At 34.3% G+C, this 19,998-nt stretch overlaps 1 protein-coding gene across 5 annotated transcripts in view; it reads right to left on the minus strand.

Moving 5' to 3' along the window:
• Nucleotides 1-19,998, minus strand: part of PALS2 (protein associated with LIN7 2, MAGUK p55 family member) — a 112,704-nt gene that overhangs the window by 24,563 nt on the left and 68,143 nt on the right. For 4 of the 5 annotated variants that reach the window (XM_053218299.1, XM_027075134.2, XM_015081010.3 and 1 more), the window contains exons 4-10: nucleotides 18,882-19,034; nucleotides 17,886-18,113; nucleotides 7,373-7,414; nucleotides 5,751-5,882; nucleotides 4,115-4,214; nucleotides 3,724-3,792; nucleotides 1,821-1,982 (exon numbers count right to left, since the gene is read on the minus strand). In XM_053218299.1, coding sequence (XP_053074274.1) covers nucleotides 1,821-1,982; nucleotides 3,724-3,792; nucleotides 4,115-4,214; nucleotides 5,751-5,882; nucleotides 7,373-7,414; nucleotides 17,886-18,113; nucleotides 18,882-19,034 — 886 coding nt within the window. The remainder of the gene's footprint in view (nucleotides 1-1,820; nucleotides 1,983-3,723; nucleotides 3,793-4,114; nucleotides 4,215-5,750; nucleotides 5,883-7,372; nucleotides 7,415-17,885; nucleotides 18,114-18,881; nucleotides 19,035-19,998) is intronic. The other variant, XM_027075135.2, reaches the window with a different exon arrangement.

Genomic DNA, 19,998 nt, shown 5'->3' on the forward strand with positions numbered 1-19,998 from the left:
TATCTTCAAATACAAAGAGAAATTATACCTCATACACATTTCTTGTGAAGTAACAAGAGGATGTGTTCCAGCAAAACAAGGTTGCTGTCAACCCAGGACAGCAACAAAGGGAAGCTCTCCTGTGTTAACAGTGGGGCAGCCGGAATGGAGAGTGCGTAGTCCTCATTGAAGCAGGAAGACCTATGGTCCTGAGACAGGAAGCTCCAGGAAAATAAACATGACCTACTGGATGAATCTTTGGTTTAAAACAAATTTATACACATACATGCAAAAAAATCAAGGTAAAGACAGGAAGGAAAAAGGAATTCCAGAAACTGTTAGATGGAAGGAGAGAAAATCTGTTCAAGAAAGTAAAATGCAATGAACTGAAACTAGACCTATTTTTATATTGGGAAGAGTCAGCAAGTCAACAGATAAGGACTACACTGGATAATGCAAGATATTACAGAATGGTGACATTATTAAGAAATGTGGAAGACTAACCAAATAAATAGCAACAAACATGAAAAGCAACTGTTTCCGGTAAGTAGGTTAAAGGTGGAATACAGCAAGACTGGAAGTTAATTTATCTATTACGTATCTTTAAGAACTACTTGATTAAAATACTGTACATGTATTAACTTGACAAAAATGAAAAATAAAACACTTTAAAATACTTAAAATACTTTGGTCACAGCGAAGTTTTTATTTTCTTAACTATTTAACCAGTATTTGTCTGAATTTAGTGATATAAAGTGCTTACAATGGAATCCAAAGCCTTACCCCAAAGGGATTACAAATAGTACACGATTACTCCCCCAACCAATCCCTAAAAGTTTTAGCATTAAGATCACTCACTGAAAATTAAACCTCAAAACATACTAGATGCAAGCAGAGAAACTAGAAAATTCATCGACAAGAGATGGAGTGATATTAGGCTAAGAATTAGCTCAGAACAGCTTAATGGCATTAATATACCTAAAGAAATACTGTTACTCAAAAGGGGGCTTGGTCAGCAAAAGCAGCACAGAAAAGGGAGTTATAGAAGGTGAGGCTGGCTTGTCTCCTGCGTTGTTCAGGGGAAAGAGCGTGTAAATTCCCACATGTAAAGGCCCACACATATCCAAAATAAAGACAAATGTATACTAGTTCTTATAATAAGACTATGATATCATCTAACTCCTTAATGTGATTCCATTCTTATGAAGCATACTTCTGACATTATTTAACTTTCCATATAAATATGCAAATAGGGAAAAAATGCAAAGATGATAAAATGAATGTTTGGCTCATTTAATGGTTATACTTCTCCTATCAGTATTTTCATTTTATATGTCAACCTTTATAATCTTAATTAATGCTGCCTGCTCTGAAGATTCTCACTGTTGATGTGCTATCAAAAAATCAGGTTTACGACCTTGAAGGACAGAGCTACAAGAGAAAACGTACAAAATTCACAAAGGAATTGCCACACTGGAAGTGTCTGAGGATCCAGCAGATTTCCCTCTTTTCTTTACGCTAATGTGGGTAAAAAACACAACTTTTCAGATAGACATCAGTGGTACAAGAAAATACAAAGTGAATGCTGATTTTGCCACAACTCCTAGTACTTGCATTTAACTGACATCTCTGGACTCAGGAGCTTGGAGACACAAGGGCTGCAAGGCAGCAAGCCAACATGGCTACAGCATTATTTCAAGACCTCTGTAGAGTCATCGAGTTTTCCAGTATCTTCTATTTGCTTTCATATCAAAAATTATTTAGAAATAAAAAAAATAATAATCTGGCCCACCTACTCTTTGATGCCAATTAAACAGCAAAGAAAAGGGAGAAAAACTTACATGGCACTGTAGTTCCAAATCTAGTGGGATTCAACACTATAAACCTGTTTTTCAAGCTTCTTCGTCCCACACCTTGAGCGCCTATCAATACTAAAGTCTTTCTCTGGAAGGGAGGCATTTTGGCTACTTCCTCATATATCTGGATTTCATGACGATCAAATTCTAAATGTAAAAGGAAATGGAAAATCATCATATTCACTTACCTTTTAGATGGATGAAAAACGTCTGCAATTCTGTTCAATAAGGGCTTCGTTGTCCTGACAAGTAAGTATCACTTGAACTGTACTTAGTATAGATTTATTTTTTTTATAAATTTGGTAAAGTATAATAAATTATTTTTGATCTTGATTTAAACATCTGTTTTCAACCATTTGCCCTTAAAAATTTGGCTAAGGAAGCTAGAAAAATGCCATGTTTTATCTTCACCATATATTCTATCCATTAAAACGTTTCTTATCAATTTGTTATAGAAATAATTCTTTTAATATATACAATCAAACTGCAAATTATCTTTTATAATTTGTTCAGCCAAAAAGTGTATATCAGATATAAAGGACAGAAGTATAACTAGTGTGACTGCTTAAATAAGCCCCATAGAATGAGTATGGCCTTCCAAAAATATCAAAGAACAAATACCATGTGCTGACTTAGCAAATACCAGTTGGATTAACAAAATGCAGACAAACATATTGATAATTAAACATTAAGATTCTGAATTTATGTACAAAATGAAATTTTGGATCCAAACTATTTTCAGTCAAAATATACTCCAAAATTAAATCTTAGTCAACGAGAAAATTGCAAGTTTTCTATTTTGCAAGAAAGCTTTAAGGACACACATTTAATGAATAATAAAGCCAAAGTGGATTTAAACTAGTATATTACCTGTCATTAGTATTATAACTCTCAATCTGTAGTGATAACACTTCTTCCTTAGGTTATTATCTTAACAGCAACTCTTTATTTGCACCATTTCTCCACCGATTAAACCAATATTGAGAGACTCTCTTTTCCCCTTTTATTATTATTATTATTATTATTCCCTTTAGAGTGTGCTATTTAGTTTAGTTCCAGAAGAGAAGCAGCTCTGATGTCTAGCAAGTACTTTAAAAAATTATCAATTTCTTTCAGAAAGCCTTTTCATTCAAAGAGCTGCATTTCACTCCTATCTGCCTCTATAACTGAAAAGAATAACTATGGTAACTGTGATATTCACGTTTAAGTCTAAAAGATTTAAGAGAGAATCCTACTATATCAGACTAAGATTTGTTTGGTCTACTACTGTTTTCCCAAAAGTATCATGGACAATGCGATGACAGAATAGAGTTGCCCTGAATCATAACTCTTTTAATATCTTCATAAAGGCATTTCCTTAGAAATGACACACAAGGGCGCCTGGGTGGCTCAGTTAGTTAAGCATCCGACTTTGGCTCAGGTCATGATCTCACTGTGGTTCGAGCCCCACATCCAGCTCTGTGCTGACAGCTCGGGAGCCTGGAGCCTGCTTCATATTCTATGTCTTCCTCTCTTTCTCTGCCCCACCCTCCCCCACTGTCAAAAATAAACATTAAAAAAAAAAATTTAAAAAAAAAGAAAAAAAATGACACATAAATCAGTATCAAAGTTCTTTGAAGAAAGTTTTAATAAGATTGTTCTTTCACTAATATAATCATAAATCCTAACCAATTCATTTTATTGTAAATTATAGAATAAAACGCACTGGTGACATATTGAGATTTAAATAATGTCTCCCTATTATATTGTGTTCAAGTGACAGCCCCTTAAAATTGGGTATTCATCTGAATTAGCTTCTTTTAAAATTATTTATTTAGAGTTTATGCCATATTAATTAATGATATAAAGCTATCTCACTCAGACTTCTCAAAAAGTATTTAAAACATACCTGCATTTCTGGTTGTGAGATACATCATCTTTTTCTTTTTTTTGCTACTTATGGTTCCACAAAAAGGTCCTGAAGGATGACAAGACAAATATAACTTAAACCAGTGTGCTGGAATAGGATAAAACTGCCCTGTGGTATTCTAGAGGTGGGAGTGTTGTGTCCTACACAGCAGAAGGGGGCAGAAGTGAGTTGAGCCACTGAATTCTGATACTATACCGGCAGGTGGCAGAAAGGGATCAAAGAGTTTACTTCTGAGGGCATTAAAATAAAGTACAGGGGCTGGATTATTTTAGATGCATTTTAAATACATTCATTTGCTGATTCAGAGGAAAGAGGCAAAGAAAGGTAACCACAAAGGACTACTTGTTACACATTGTGTTAAGCTCATCACCTGAATTGTCCCAGTCTCTTCTAACAAATGCCTTTCTCTTCTCTTCCAGGAACTGGCTTGGAATGAGACCAGCACTTCCTCCCTCTTTTACATGGCTAGCCTAGAATCAAATGAATGAATTGTATATTTCAGTGACCAAAATTTGAGACCATATTCTAATAAGTAGGACAATCAATAGTCAGTAACAATATATCACATTTGCTCTTAAATGCTGACCTTGAGATTTAAATCCATGGCACTGTCAGTAAAGATATTTAAACAAAATGCAAGAAGGGACTGAAATAATGGTGACAGTATGAGAAGAGAGTAAAAGAGGACATTCCCCAAAAGGAGGACTCCTGCAAGAGTTCAATAAAGGAAACAACTACAGAAGGTTTTTTGATGAGAGTTCTAAAAAATTCAGTGGACACCTCTCAAGATTACAGACTATGTTTATCTGTTTTTTGGTTCTCTCACCTCACAGTGCGCTTGCACATAATAATGTCTTAATTTAAATTTAAGGACACATTAGTAAGATTGGCCTCATTCTTATTATTCATTCCCCCTTAGAAGTCAATATAACTATTCAGAGTTAATGCGAGTTACTACCGTCTCCACTTAGAGTTTAGAGGTGGGTCTTGGGCCCTTCCTCATACACCTTGCTTTTTAATGAGACAGTTCAAGGAATTTTAAGCTTTCTGATCTGTCAGTTTCTCCAGCTCTGAATACTGTGGTTGTTAGCTGGTGTCAGCAATTACAAAAACAGACTTATTACTCCTGCTAGAGATTTCTGAAAGCTGTATTAAGGGAAAGGAAAAAGAACATGATCACACAGATCTTTAGAAAATGAAGCAGAGGTGGGGTGCCTGCATGGCTCAGTGGGTTAAATGACTGACTCTTGATTTTTCAGCTCAGGTCATGATCTCAGGGTTCGTGAGATTGTGAGATCGAGCCCTGTGTCAGGCTCTGTTCTGAGAGCATGGAGCCTGCTTGGGATTCTCTCTCTCTCTCATTCTCTCTGCCCCTCCCCTGTTTGCACATACTCTCTCTCTCAAAACAAATAAACATAAAAAAGAAAAAAAGAAAAAAAGGAAATGAAGTGGGGAAAATACGGTGATAACACACATCCCTTTCCACATATACAGATTTCAATCCATGACCAACTAACACTGATCATAAAGCAAACTTTCATTTCACAATAACTGAGAACAGGTGGGGAAACAGACTTAAGAGTTTAAGAAACTATGTTTTATTTGCCATGAATGTACATACAGAGAGAGGACATGAGAGAGACGCTACTATACACATAGTATAACACTTCTAGTTAAGACAAGCAAAAACAAACACTGAGAAGGGATGACCCCAATATCATATTTTACTGCAATCATTGATGTGGAAGAACCAACTGTTCTGATCCCTAAACCAATGGAATATTTCCACAGGCTAATTAATTCTGCATTTATTAACAGCTACTCGCAAATTCCCTCTCAATTTGATCTTCTGTCCACAAAATTAGCAGCCATGAAGCAGGAGCTGTTCATGTGGGAAAAATCATTGGAACAAATGCTAATACCTTCTTCCTGAATATTCAGCTATTGGCCAGATCTAAGATTGAAAATAAAAAAGCAATTGAGGAAATAATGAGAAGCATACTAACCTGCCACCAGTTTGGATCTTCTCTGTTTACAATTTGAAGAATTTCTCCTTTTGAAAACTTCAATCCTGCTTCTTTGCAGGGTATCAGGTTATCATTGTATGGATTATAATCAAAATGACATTTCACAAATACCTAAAACACATAGCACAATTTAAGATAGTATAGGTGTATCATTTGTCACTAGATTTTTGAAATCTTTTTCAAATAACTGTGATTTAATTGTAATTGACAATGCATTTAGTACTTCAACTAAGGAACTGGTTTCATTCAGATAGAAATCAATTTCTAGACATTAATACTTAGGTATCAGAAAAGAAAAAAATAAACATTAGTACTACAATTAACATTTTGTTTCTATTTTAACTTCTAATTTTAAATCAACAGAGTTTGACAATCATTTTACTCCACCATTCTTACACTTTCCCTCAATCTTTTCACATGATTTTCTAAATAATGTTGCATAATTTTGAATACAATTAAATGCTACTTTCTGATTAATGTCCAGAAACAATATATGCAGCTGATTTAAGGCATATATTTCAGGTACATTAGGACCTTTTTTTTTTCTTTTAGGACTGACTTTATGAAAGAGCCCTGAAACCAAAGTTAAACAATGAAAGTGAATGTTGAGTCAGACCTGAAATACAGTTAGTAACTTAAAAAAAAAAAAAAAATTAAAAAACCAGCTTTCATCACTGGTAATATATAGTTTTTAATCACACAGATTTACACTGGCCAAAACAAGGGTGGAAAATATTTTTTTTTGAAATCATCTTGCTCTAATTTAAATACTTAGCATTAAATTAATTGTAAGAAAAATACTGAAAAAGACTTGAAACTACTTCCCAATTTAAATTCATTGAAATATTCATTGAATATTTCTTTAAAATATATTTTATTAATAAAAGTATGCCAGTTACCACTATTAGTTATTATCTCCAATCAAAGGAATATTTTGCTTATTCACTTGAAATTCTGTTAAGCATTTTCAGTATTTGATGGCAATTTCAGAATGATTATATTCTTAAAACTTTTCATGCATATTTATAAAAATTCAAATGTTATTTACTGAAGAAATGACCTGGCATTAATCAGGTAAACTGTAACAAGCAGAAAAGCACAAAATTAGTAAAAATGGCAATGTTATCATACTTCTACAAATGTAACCAAACCAGATATTCAGGTAACACAAGCAGATACATAATATTAGTGGGGTAAAATGCAATGTGATGGATGCATATTAAAATCATTTAGAAGTAACTAAGTCTGGGTACATGTGACAAAATTTTAGTTATTTACAATTAGATGATTTTGAGAGAACGCATTCAGAACATTTTCAATAACTCTGTAAAGTCTAAATATTGTTTAACAACTCAGAAAGCCAATAATTCTTTTGATACACAATTTTAGAAATATTGAAGAAGCAAGCATACAAACAATATTAAGATTGCTAAAATGTGACAACTGGCTAAATTGACAATGGCATGCAGCTCAATGTTTTGGCAATGGAAAAAAAAAAAAAAAAGCCCAAAATTTTAAGTTTATTTAATCAAGGTAAATTTAGTTGGCTGATAAGACAGAAAAACTGGAGTACCAGAGAATGTCCTGGAATGACATCATACCTGACGGACGTGTGCTGGATGCCTCTCCATATTGATGCAACTCTAAAAATATATTTTTCATTGCATAAATAAAGCCAGACTTTAAACTAAATTAATTAACAAAACATAAACAAACTACTGGACCATTTTATTACCTCACTCTTTGGTAAAGTAACTACTCCCCTAATTAATTGTCCATAGGGTATAATCCCTGAAAATTATAAATGACAGAAGCAAAAAGATAGAGGCGCTTGAGATGAGGCAGAGCAAAAGGATGGGTATGCAAAGTGTAAAAATACTTGGATACTCTTTATTTCTCAAGAAAGCTACACCAAATGAATAGTAAGAGCATGCTGCCATCTAACCAGGAATTTCATTCTTATCTGTGGGACAACATACATTTTGTAACCATAAATTCAGACTTTCTGAGATAGCCCAAATTTCAAATATCTATTCCCCTATTCCCAAATTGTTCTGGAAATGTCATTATTTGTGGAACAAAACACATCACTCAGATGTAAAAAGGTTTCTAAAAGAGAACAATTCTTATTTTTTCATTTATTAAACTAATTTTAGAACATTACTTTCATGCTCAAAATCTCAGATTAACCTGGTTTTACTTTGAATTTTAAAAATCTATCTGAAAATTAACCCAGGTTTTTATCTAAACATTTTGTAATGACCTTAAAAGTCATCAGAGATTTAACTAGATTTAGTATAATTACATTTTATTAAGTAAACTGTAAAGTGTTTTACTATAGACCATACATTAATGGTTCATTCATTACTAAGTTACTAAACACAACCTACCAAAATATGTGAATCTCATATTCTTATCACTAAAGAAAAAACTGAATGACCAATAATCTAAAGTAGATGAAACAGAGAACAGGAAGTACAAATAGCTTTTAAACACAAGAGAACTGTATTTTAATAACATTTTCTTCCTGTCAGATTAGCAGAAATCCAAATACTTGATAACATTCTGTAGATAGGACTATGGTCCAACAGGCATTTTCCTAACAGGCTGATGGAAGATCTGGTTTACTCCATTGGGAGAACAATTTGACAAAAGCTATCAGAATTACAAATGCAAAAATCCTCTGACCTAGTAATCCACCTCTGGGAATGTATTAAACAGCAATGTTGCTCAGACATATGCAAAATGACCTCCATACAAGACTATTAACTACCAAATTATTCCTAATAGCCAAAGATTAGAAGCAACCTAATTGTTTAACAACAGGTAAGTGGCTAAAACTCTAGAAAGACTAAAAAGCATGGTTTCTTTTTTTTAAAAAAAAATGTATTTATTTTGGGGGGAGGGGAGGACAGTATGAGTAGGGGAGGGGCAGAGAGAGAAGGAGAGAGAGAATCCCAAGCGGTCTGCACTGACAATGCAGGGCTTGACCCCACGAACCATGAGATCATGACCTGAGCTGAAATCAAGAGTCTGATGCTTAACCAATGAAGTCACCCAGGTGCCCCATAATAGCATGGTTTCTTATGGGGAGTAAGGACTAGGTTGACAGTGGATTTTTTGAAAGAGAGATTTCAATTGAATACCTACATATATTTCTTGTATTTTGAAACATGGGAATGATTCACCTATTTAAAAATTAATTTCTTATTGTAATACAAGATAAAAGAGGACTCCCACTTGTGACTAAGATGAAGGAATAAAGGCCCCTCCAGCCTGAAACAACTAAAATATCAGACAAAATTTTACAAACCACTTTTTAATACATCAGACAATGAAGTCAGCAATCCCTAAAAAATGAAAACAAGGTGAACTATTCAGATGCCCTAGCTAACTGCATAAAAAAAAATTTCCAGGTTGCAAGTGAGGAAGGAAGAATCTAGGTGGAGCCTGGCAGTCTCCAAGTTGAGGAGATGAGCTGGGTGACCAGGGAGATCGGGTGGCTACAGTGTACAGAACCGAGTAATCAGTGAGGAAAGGGTTGCACAGAGAAAGGACTCAAGAACTGCAAAGTGCTTCCTTCAGTCTTCAGCAGAGCACTGATCTGTGCATGGGTATAAGGGAACTACTCAAATTCACGTAAAGAACCAGCACAATAGGTAGCAATATCAGCAGGTCATACAGGGTCAGGAATAGTTTCTGTTCTCATCAAGGTGAGTGGAAAAGTCTCATAATTCATGAGGCATTGAGTAATCAGAAGGATTATGCCCTAGACTTAATCCTGCTCTGGCTGCACCTAAAGCTTAAAAAGCAAGATCTGAAAGGATTAAACTGCTCTTAAGTAACTTAAATACCCTAGAAGAGTTTAAGAAAAATTCTAAGATACAAAAATATTCAGCATTTAATAAGGTAAAATTTGTGATGTCTGACAGCCAATCAAAAATAACCAGGCATGCAAATAAGTAGGAAAACATAATCTAAAATGTAGAGAAAAATCAATTGATGATACAGAAGAAAAAAGTGATCCATGAATGATAAATATGATAGAATTAGTAGAAAAGGACATTAAAATAGTTATTTTTAACTTTACATATTATATTCTTATGTTCAAGAAACTAGAGGAAGGACTGGGCATGTTGGGTAGAAACATGGCAGATATAAAGACGACTCAATTTAGATTTCTGGAGATGAAACCCAAAATATCTCAGATGAAAAAGTATACCAGAAGTGATTAACAGATTGAAGACATTGAAGAAAACAAGATTAGTAAACTTGAAGGCATAGCAATTAGAAATTAAGATTAAAAAAAAAACAAAACAGGGAAGAAACAAGACTGAAATAAATGAACAGAGTATCTATCACTGAGCAAGGGGATAACTTCAAGGAGCCTAATATATGTGGAAGTGATGGCATCAAAGGGCAAGAGAAACAGGAATAGAAAAATAAGCTGAAGAGATAATAGTCAAAATTTTTCCAAATCTGATGAAAGAAACTGTCTCTTCAACAAATGGAACTGGAAAACTAGGTATCTGTATGCATTTCCCACTTTCATCCAGATCTTACACCATATACAAAAGCTCGTAGAGTAAATGGATCCTAGGACTAGATGTAAAGCATAAAACTATACAACTTTTAGAAAAAATACAGAAGAAAACCTTTATGACCTATGGTTATACAAAAATATTCTACACAGAACAATACAAGCATGATCTATAAAAGAAAACTGGGCTTCATCAGAATTGAGAACTGCTACTCTTTATATTACACCATTAAGAGAATGAAAAGATAAGCCTTTTCACTGTGAGAAAATCCTTGTAAATCATAATTCAGATAAAATACTTACATTAAAAAAAACATAAAGAACTCTCAAAACTAAATAAAAAACAACTCGGCAAAAAATGGATGAGATCTGAAAACAACCAAAACAGACATTAAAAAATAAGCACATGAAAAGATGCTCAAAATTAGGTAGTCATTAAGGAAATGCAATCATATTGAGATCCCACTACACACCTATTTGAGTGTCTAAAATTGTAAGGACTGACCACACCAAATGTTGGTGAAGATGTACAGTATGCTGATGAGAATGTATACGGGTGCAACCACTTTTGAAAGTAGTTTGGACACTTCTTTAAAAGTTCAACATGAAAAATAAATAAATAAAAGTTCAACATGGACCTACCATGACCTAATCCTTCAATTCCTAGGTATTCACCCAAGGAAATTACATGTAAATGTCCACAGCATCTTTTATTTATAATAGCCTCGAACTGGAAACAATTAAAGTGTTCATCAGCCAGTTAATGGATAAACTGGTATAGCCAAGCAATGGAATACCACTCATCAACAGAAAGGAATCAACTGCTAATACACATAAAAAGATTGATGAATCCCAAAAGAATTATGTGAAAGACGACATATTTAAAAAAAACACAGCAAATAAAAGATTCATGTGCATGCTTTCATTTATATAAAAATAAGGAAAAAGTAAACTAAGCTATAGAAACAGAACGCAAAGCAGTGCTTGCCTGGAATGCAGGGGAGGAGGGAAGGATTATAAATGGATACAAAGAAACTTCTGGACATAATAGATATTAACATATATATATATATATGTTGTCTTGATTGTGTTAATGGTTTCACAGGTATGTATGTGTATGTGTCTACATTTATCAAACTGTACACTTTAAATATATGCTATTTATAGAAGCTTTATCTCAAAGATATTTTTTAAAAGTTTATTTATTTTGAGATAGATGAGAGTTGCGTGAGCAAGGAAGGGGCAGAGAGAGAGAGAGAGAGAGAGAGAGAGAGACAGACAGACAGACAGACAGACAGACAAACCCAAGCAGGCTTCACGCTCAGCATGGAGTTTGACATGGGGCTTGGTCTCCCAACTGTGAGGTCATGATCTGAGCCAGTATCAAGAGTCAGACACTTAACCAACAGAGCCGTCCAGGCGCACCTCAAAGATATTTTTTAAAAGGAAAGATAAAAACTGTAAAAGTGTGGGGCACCTGGGTTGCTCAGTCAGGTAAGTATCTGACTCTTGGTTTTGGCTCAGGTCATGATCTCACAATCTGTGAGCTCGAGGGTTGTGTCAGGCTCTGCACTGATGGTGTGACACCTGCTTGGGATTCTCTCTTCCTCTCTTTCTGTCCCTCCACCCCCTAAAAAATAAACATTTTTTTAAAAACTGTAAAAGTACTGAAAAAATAAGATATCGCACAGGATTATGCTGGGCCTATGCAAATGACAATAATTAACAGGAAAAAATAAATGTACGAAATGGCTGGAGAAACAGCTCTACCATGACTCTTATGTTAAGCCAGAAGGTGGCTGGTAATTTGTTTGGGAATATGTTGTCTGAACATAGAGCAAGAGTTTCTCACACACCCTCGGTCTCAACACATATTTTCAGGTCCATATGAATTTGCCATCAGAATGAGTTACAAGGTGGTGAATGCAGCAATCATAGTTGCTATGAAGTTCACTATGACAATATCAGGATGATTAAGGATGTTATTTTTCTAAAGATTTTCCAAGTACATGACCTCATCTTATTCAGTTACATGATGCCACACACATATTTTGAAACGAGCAGGGAGGCTGGAATATATGTTTGGTTACAAAAGCTTTGAGGGACAATTCACACTCCTATTTGGTAAATATCCATTTGTGGGCCACACACTTAAGCTTCCGTCAAAAAATTTATTTAAAACAATCTATTAAACTACACTGTTCAGGTTAATTATTCTTAATTTACATCACACTTGATTCACTGGTTCACGCAAAACCTACTTTTGGTTATTTTATTTCTTTTAATAATGTGAAAAATAGCCTTAACTTATACTCAAAACAGAGGCTACAACCCTAAGTGGGGCTCCTGCTCTCATTCCATCCATTTGATCACTTTGGCTTGCCAGCTAGGGTAACCCTTATCCTGAATCTTGTGCTCATTAACACCTTGCTTTCCTTTTGTATAGTTTTATTGTACATATATAGGCGTTCCTTAAACTATGCAGCTATTTTAAACATAAAAAATAGCATCACACTATAGCATAAAATCTTTTGATATTTCCAGGCTTGTTAAGATGTTCCCAGCCGTACATACATATGAATTGCTCTAGGAATTCATTTTGATATATGTGAACACTCAACTCTGATAATGCTGAACTTTCCCCTACCCAGTGTGCTTATACCAATTTACACTGCCACTACAACACTGCCACTAGCAGTGTAGAAGAGATACTGTAGAATCACAGGTATGTTCTTGCCAACTGAATGGTATAAAATGGTATTTTACACTGTGATTTTTAGTATCTCTTCATATGTTCACCGATACTGTGTCCTTTTACTTGATTTGTGTATGTAAATTGACAGGAACACAACTTGATACATTATCCACATTTAATAACCAGTTTCATCCACTGAATAGTCTCTCCTCACTGAAAGATACATCATCAAAGTAGTACATGTGTTACCTCTCTTTCTGAACTCTTTATTCCAGTGATCATTCTATCTGTTCCTATGCCAATAATACAATGGTACTTAATTTCTACATATGAGTAATGCTACATTCCTGCTTTTCTGCCTCAAAAGTATCTTGACTATTCATCTTATTAAATACCAAGAACAAGCTTATTGGAATTTGTACTGAATTTCACTGAATCTAAAAGATTTTGAGAAAAACTGCTATGTTCACAATACTGTATTCCTGCCCATGAACAGGATATATTTATTTAGGATGATATAATAATTCGTCACAATTTGTGTGTGTGTGTGTGTGTGTGTGTGTGTGTGTAGGGGCCTTGAATATTTTTGTTAGATTTATTCCTAGACATAAATGTGACATTCTCTGACTCTGCTGTAAACGATGTTTGTCTTAGTTACATTTCTTGATGTTTGTTGATGACATACAGATATAGAGGTGACTTTTGTATATTAATCTTATTTTCAAATATTTTGCTAAACTCTCTTATTTCTAATAATTTATAGCCTTGGGGTGTTCTTTGCAAAAAAAAAATCATGCTACTTAAAAATATGAAGTTTTATTTTCTCCTTTCCAAATTTCTTGCTTCTATAATTTGTCTTTTTGTGCTTATGAAACTCTCAATAAAATATTAAATAGAAGTAGTGTTAGTGAACATCCTTCTCCTAGTTCTTACTTTTTTAACTAGGTAAAGACTTTATTAATCATTCTTTTAAACTTCATATTCTGGCTTCTTTGACTTAACTAACTACAAACAAATAATGGCGTATAAGCAATAATTAAAAAGCAGAATTTAAAATACTATAGGTTTCCATACTTCAACATTATATATATTCATCCTAAACAAAAATTTTTAAAGCAGTCAAAATTATTGAAGCTTTATTATTTTTTTTACACAAATTTAGTCAATTGTTTGCCTAATTCCTGGAAGCCTCATCAAAATCCTGAACAAGATCACCCTTCTCCCCAATAGCAAGTGGTGCTTTTCCATCCAGCCACTGCGGTGTCCTTAAGCTTTGCAATACCACACTGGTCTAAGAAGCTGGGTGGCATTTCTGTCAGCTGCTATGTCTTGACACGGCTGGTAATGGTAAAAATGTTTGCTTCTAGAAATGTCTGAACATTAGGATTATTAAAGTAGATAACCATTCCCTAGTCTGCAAATATACTTACCTCCTTAATATCAGAGATACTGTTTATTCTTAGTTTCTTTAAGAAGAACTGAAAAATGATATCACTTATTATAACAGATATTTGTTATGTCATCTGTTACTCTGTATCCCATCTCAGGGCAGTTCTTTTTTACCACTGCATAATAATGTCTGATGTCTGCAAGCTTCTCTTAGTTTATGATAGTTTCTTACATCTTGTTGGAGTAGAAATGAGGCTTTGTGGGGGAATGGGGTTGCACCCAAATGGTCTTAGGCAGACCAGCTGAGATTTCAGTTCCTGATATTAAAGAGAATGATTCTAATATTTACCTATCCAGAATAGTATTTTATCTAGTGTATTTTAAAAATTAAGATTAAGGAACTTCCCTTTTGTTCTCAATTTACTTATCCTTTTAAAAAACATCATGAATATGTATTAAATTTTATCAAATTCTGCACTGAGGTTTTTCTCTTTAAATCTGCTAATGTGCTTGGTTACACATATTGATTTCCAGTATGAAACCATCCTACCACACATGGGACAAATCCAACTTGGACATATCCTGTTATCTTTTTATACATCATGAAATTTCATTTGCTAATATTTTGTTGAAAAATTTTACATGCATATCCTTGAGTGAAATGGAACCATAATTTATTTTCTTATATTTTTGGTACCTAGCTCATGGTGGCCTCAAAGATGAATAAGAGAATTCCTATCAGTTTGGCTTTAATGAACAAATGGAATTATGAACAGCCTTTCGGAACAAACCCATTTTACATAAGTCGAAGAACTTCAGAATTAGCTACAACTTCTAATTCACCTTGGTCTCAAATTTAAAATTATAGATCCTCCGGCCTAATGAAAAATTTTGGATTTTTAATAAGCACCTCAAATGATTCTGATAAAAATGATCTACTGCTCATGCTTTGAAACACACCACCAGGGAGAGGGAGCTCCTGGCTTCCCTTTGCTGTCACAGCAGTTCAGAGGAAGAGTTAAGATAGGCCCACCAGGACTACATGATGAAGCTTCTATTGAAAGAGTTGAAGAGGCTAAATTCTCTTGCCTCTCCATAACTTTTCTTAGGAAAGATGACCATGGTTTGCTCAGGAGAGGCACTGGTAACGCCTTTTGTTCCAACATAATTAGTAATCATTTCCTTACTCACTTTAAACATGTTTTATTTAGCTCTCCTTTGGAAGCCTTCATATTATAGTCTCTTTTCTTTTTTATCCTAGGATAGGCCCAAGAACTGCCTCAGGCTTGGATGACCTCTCCTAACCCATTAAATCTTTTCTCCCAGTTCTAAAGGCTAGTAAAAGAGTTTGAGAAAGCATGGGTTGGGGATAAATTTATGCCTAAGACGGGACTAAATATACTGGCACTTCACACTATTCAGATCAGTTCACAAGGTGCAGAATCTACAAAGGAATTTGAGCCAAAGTGCTAACATGTAACAATATTATAAAAATTTATCTTTCCTGTAAAAATCCAGGACAGCCTTGGTAAACTGGGAAGATTCCTGGTTTAAACCACAGGGAGGGAAAGATAATATTCCTATCACAACACAATAAAACTAATAAATAAATCTTAGATTCTACTCTTCCATACTACTCAGGTCCAAAAGGAAATGTGCCAGTTGAGAAATGCAGGTAGTCTGAGAGGTACTACTGATGTGAAATGTCTAATTTCAAATACCCATTTCTTTTCATGGTTCTTTTCTCTGAAGACAAGGTCTCTACCTTCACCTCAACCAAAGTTCATGACAAACCTATTTATTTTCAGAAGTCAAATATACATAATAAAATCCATGACTAAATATTCTATCCTATTAAAGGAGGATGGTGGAGGAGTAGGAGGTCCCTAGGCTTGCCTTATCCTACGAATACAACTACATAACTATCAAATCATCCTAAATACACCAGAAATCTACCTGAAGAGTGGCAGAACAAATTCCACAACTAAAGGTAGAGAAGAGGCCACAGTGAAGAAGGTAGGAAGTATGGAGACAAGACCTGGAGAGAAAAGGATCCTGGCCACTGCGATGGGGAGGGAGCCGTGGTCATGGAGGAGGGAAGAGACAGACAAGCACACAGGGAAGCACATGGGGAAAATGAATCCCTGGAGCAACTGGCTTGGAAAGGGAGAGCATCCAAAGTTCATGAGTTCTTGCAACCAGTGAGGCCTAAATAAAGCCTGGAGTTGTAAAGGTTAGCATGCTTACCTCTGGGAGAACTCAGAGCTATCCTATCCTTCAATGAACAATGTATAACAGGTATTTAACATGTTATCCATATATTTCAAAGAATTATATAGACTTTTAAGTTCTCATATTGAAAATAAGACCATTGGCAGTATCTTACGTAAAAACTTACAACTTCACTTACTCATGAAACAATAAATTTGTGGAATAAAGTTGAAAAATTAAAGGCATCAATCTGAAACATGGATAGATATTTCCTATGTCTATATTACCTAGGTTTGAAAATCTCCTCAGTTCCAACACCCCACCATGACTGCCAAATATTTTTCTGCAATCACATTTTTACTTTTCTTTCTCTACAATTCTATTACACCACCACTACCTCATCATCACCATCACAACAATAGCAGCAGCTATGTGTTGAGCGCTATGTGCCAGGCACGGCTATGAGAGTATGAAGTATGAATTAACTCATTTAATCCTCATAATATCTTTTGAGAAAATAAATATTATCCCTAACTACATACATGAGACAACCAAGCACGAGAGAGGCTAAGCTAGTAAGTGGCAGCATTGGTATTTGAACTCAGTATTAACTTTCCATTAGAGTTGTCTCTCACAAATCACCTCCTCACATCTCTAAAATTCTGCTTCTGGGTTACACGATATCATTTCTCTCCGTTTGGAAGTTCACTTAACATGATGAAGTTAGATGAAAAGTGTCATTAAAACGTTCCCCTGTTCAATAATCTAGTTCACCTAAAAGTTAGTTATAAAAATCAGGTCAAATGTGTACAAACCACGTATTCAAGGTTTTTCTCAATCTATACCCATCCTCTCTTTCTGGCCACATTCCCAATTTAGCCCATCACATGAATACTAAGCAAGAGCTAATTGGAGCTATATCTTATCCTCTCACAGGGCCTAATACAATGCCCAGAACATGACAGGTATCAAAAATGTTTGCTAGATTAATGACTAAAAGGCTTCATGATTTTTCTGATACTGAGCCATAGATTTTATAATACTAAGGTTCATAGTGCTCACAAAGACATTTCTTTATCCTTCCTTTATAATAAGATAGTGTTAACTGTTTAAAAATTTAAAAATTCAAAAATTCACTCCTGACAAAATAAGGCAATTCAGAACATGGAAATCATAGTTTTCTCTTTAGCAAAAAAAAGTAGCAAGTGGCAGTTATACCCAACAGTGTGATTAAAGAAATGAAAGTATTCTTAATATTACCAAGAATTTTATTGCTAACCTGTTGAGGAGTTATGGTATCTCTATAGCTTGGTAAAATTTTTAGGGTGACACTTCCACTAATATTTTTCAATAATTCTTGTAATTCCTTTGGATTGTTTCCAACCTCATGGCCATTGACTTCTTTAATGATGTCTCCCACATGAAGCAGACCTTGTCGATCTATCATTCCCCCATGAAGGATTCGGGCAATTACCAGGTCATTATTTTCGACCCTAAATGTTACACCCTAAAGGAAATAAAAAACAGAATTATCACTGATTTTATATTATCAGGAAGAAATCTTAAATATTCATGAATATGTATATAAAAAACTAATACTAAAAGTAGGTGAGTGAATTGTTCCCATTTTTTCCCATGTTCTCTCCTCTCCCAATATCCTATTTTCTTAAATATTTTTTTAATGTTTACTTATTTTTGAGAGAGAGAGAGAGAGAGAGAGAGAGAGCGAGAGAGCATGAGTGGAGGAGGGGCAAAGAGAGAGGGAGACATAGAAGCCAAAGCAGGCTCCAGGCTCTGAGCTGTCAGCACAGAGCCAGATGTGGGGTTTGAACTCACGAACTGTGAGATCATGACCTGAGCTCAAGTCAAACACTTAACCGACTGAGCCACCCAGGCGCCCCAATGCCTTCACTTTTTAATAACTTTCTTCTGTATTTTGATACTATAATTAGCAGGCAACTTGAGTTCATTTCTTCAAAGGGTATAGGAAGAAATGGAGTATCGTTATCTCCTGTAATTTTTGCTGCCCATTAGCAAACTTCTGGCCTCTATTCAGTTTAACTTTTCTTTTTTGTTTAATTTTGCATGCTATATTAAGTTGAGAGAGCATCAGTTGTGTATTTATATACAAGCCAAAAAACACTGATAAAACAGATAAACATGAATTAAAATTTTCATAGTAATACAAATTAGGAAAAAGAAAAAAATGAGATAGTGAATAAGCCTCAAATATGTCAGATTTCAAATTTTAAAAGGCATTGATATATCTACTCACCAATGGCTCCCCAGCTCTTTTGTGAATACCAAGAATACGAATGGCATCTACTGGTAATAACTGATTATTGATAGAAGAATTATTCATTTCTGGGCTTGATGGAGGTGAATCATAACATTTTGATGCCACAATATCATGGGCCTCCAAGAGTGACTATAAGGATTCAAAACAGCCTGTGGTTATTGGTTATTGATGGAATAAGTTATTAAAAAATAAAAAGTTAATTATCCCAGTGGAGTGCTAAAATATTCCAAGGCACACATTATTAAATTCTAAAATATAGTTAAATCAAAGGCAACAGAACCTTTTAAAGAAATATAAATAGTTTCAGTAACATAAATAGTATTATATTCCTTGTTTTAAAAGATTTGGAGAGATTGACAGAGTTTTATGATTTTTTTAAAAAAAATGTTCAGAGGAAACTGAACCTAGTCTTCAAAGTGAGGTGGACTGAAGGCACTGGTTTTCACTGCTGCCATTGTCATCAGCAATATCATCATTATTTATCATCAATCCCTGTTTATTAGGTATCATACAAATTCAAATGGTACAGACCCTCATTTTTACTCTAAAATTGTTATATTAATTCTTTACATGTACAAAATGTCTGCTAAAAACATATCCAATAGAAAATGGATAAATATTTGCACATCAGTGATAAGAGATGTTCTATTACTGAGAAAGGCTTAGTCTGTAAAACATATATTTTAAGGGAAAAAAAAAACTAATGAGCTAGTAATGGTCCTGAATATAATTTTACCTCCTACATTTACTATGTGCTATCATAAAGGATGACTTTGATCTAGCTTTCTAGGAATTTCTTACAATTTTTTGTGTATTTATTTTAGTTTTTCATTTATACTATAATTGTGTATACCCAACATAAAACTGAGCTAAAAAGTTATTTTTGTGAGTGGATGCAATGCAAGTTCAAAGACAAATCAAAATAGAAAGAAGGAAGAAAATGTCAACAGATTCAGAATAGAAGCAATCAGGATATGAGTTTAATTGGTAATTTCTGGTCATTTCATGAAAATATGCTGTAAGTGACTAAAGAAAATTTCCAAAAGAAAAATTCACTAATCCACATGTAAAGATTATTCTTATAAAAGCTAGA

The sequence above is a fragment of the Acinonyx jubatus genome, chromosome A2, assembly GCF_027475565.1.
Source record: "Acinonyx jubatus isolate Ajub_Pintada_27869175 chromosome A2, VMU_Ajub_asm_v1.0, whole genome shotgun sequence".
In the NCBI taxonomy this organism is placed as follows: Eukaryota; Metazoa; Chordata; class Mammalia; order Carnivora; family Felidae; genus Acinonyx; species Acinonyx jubatus.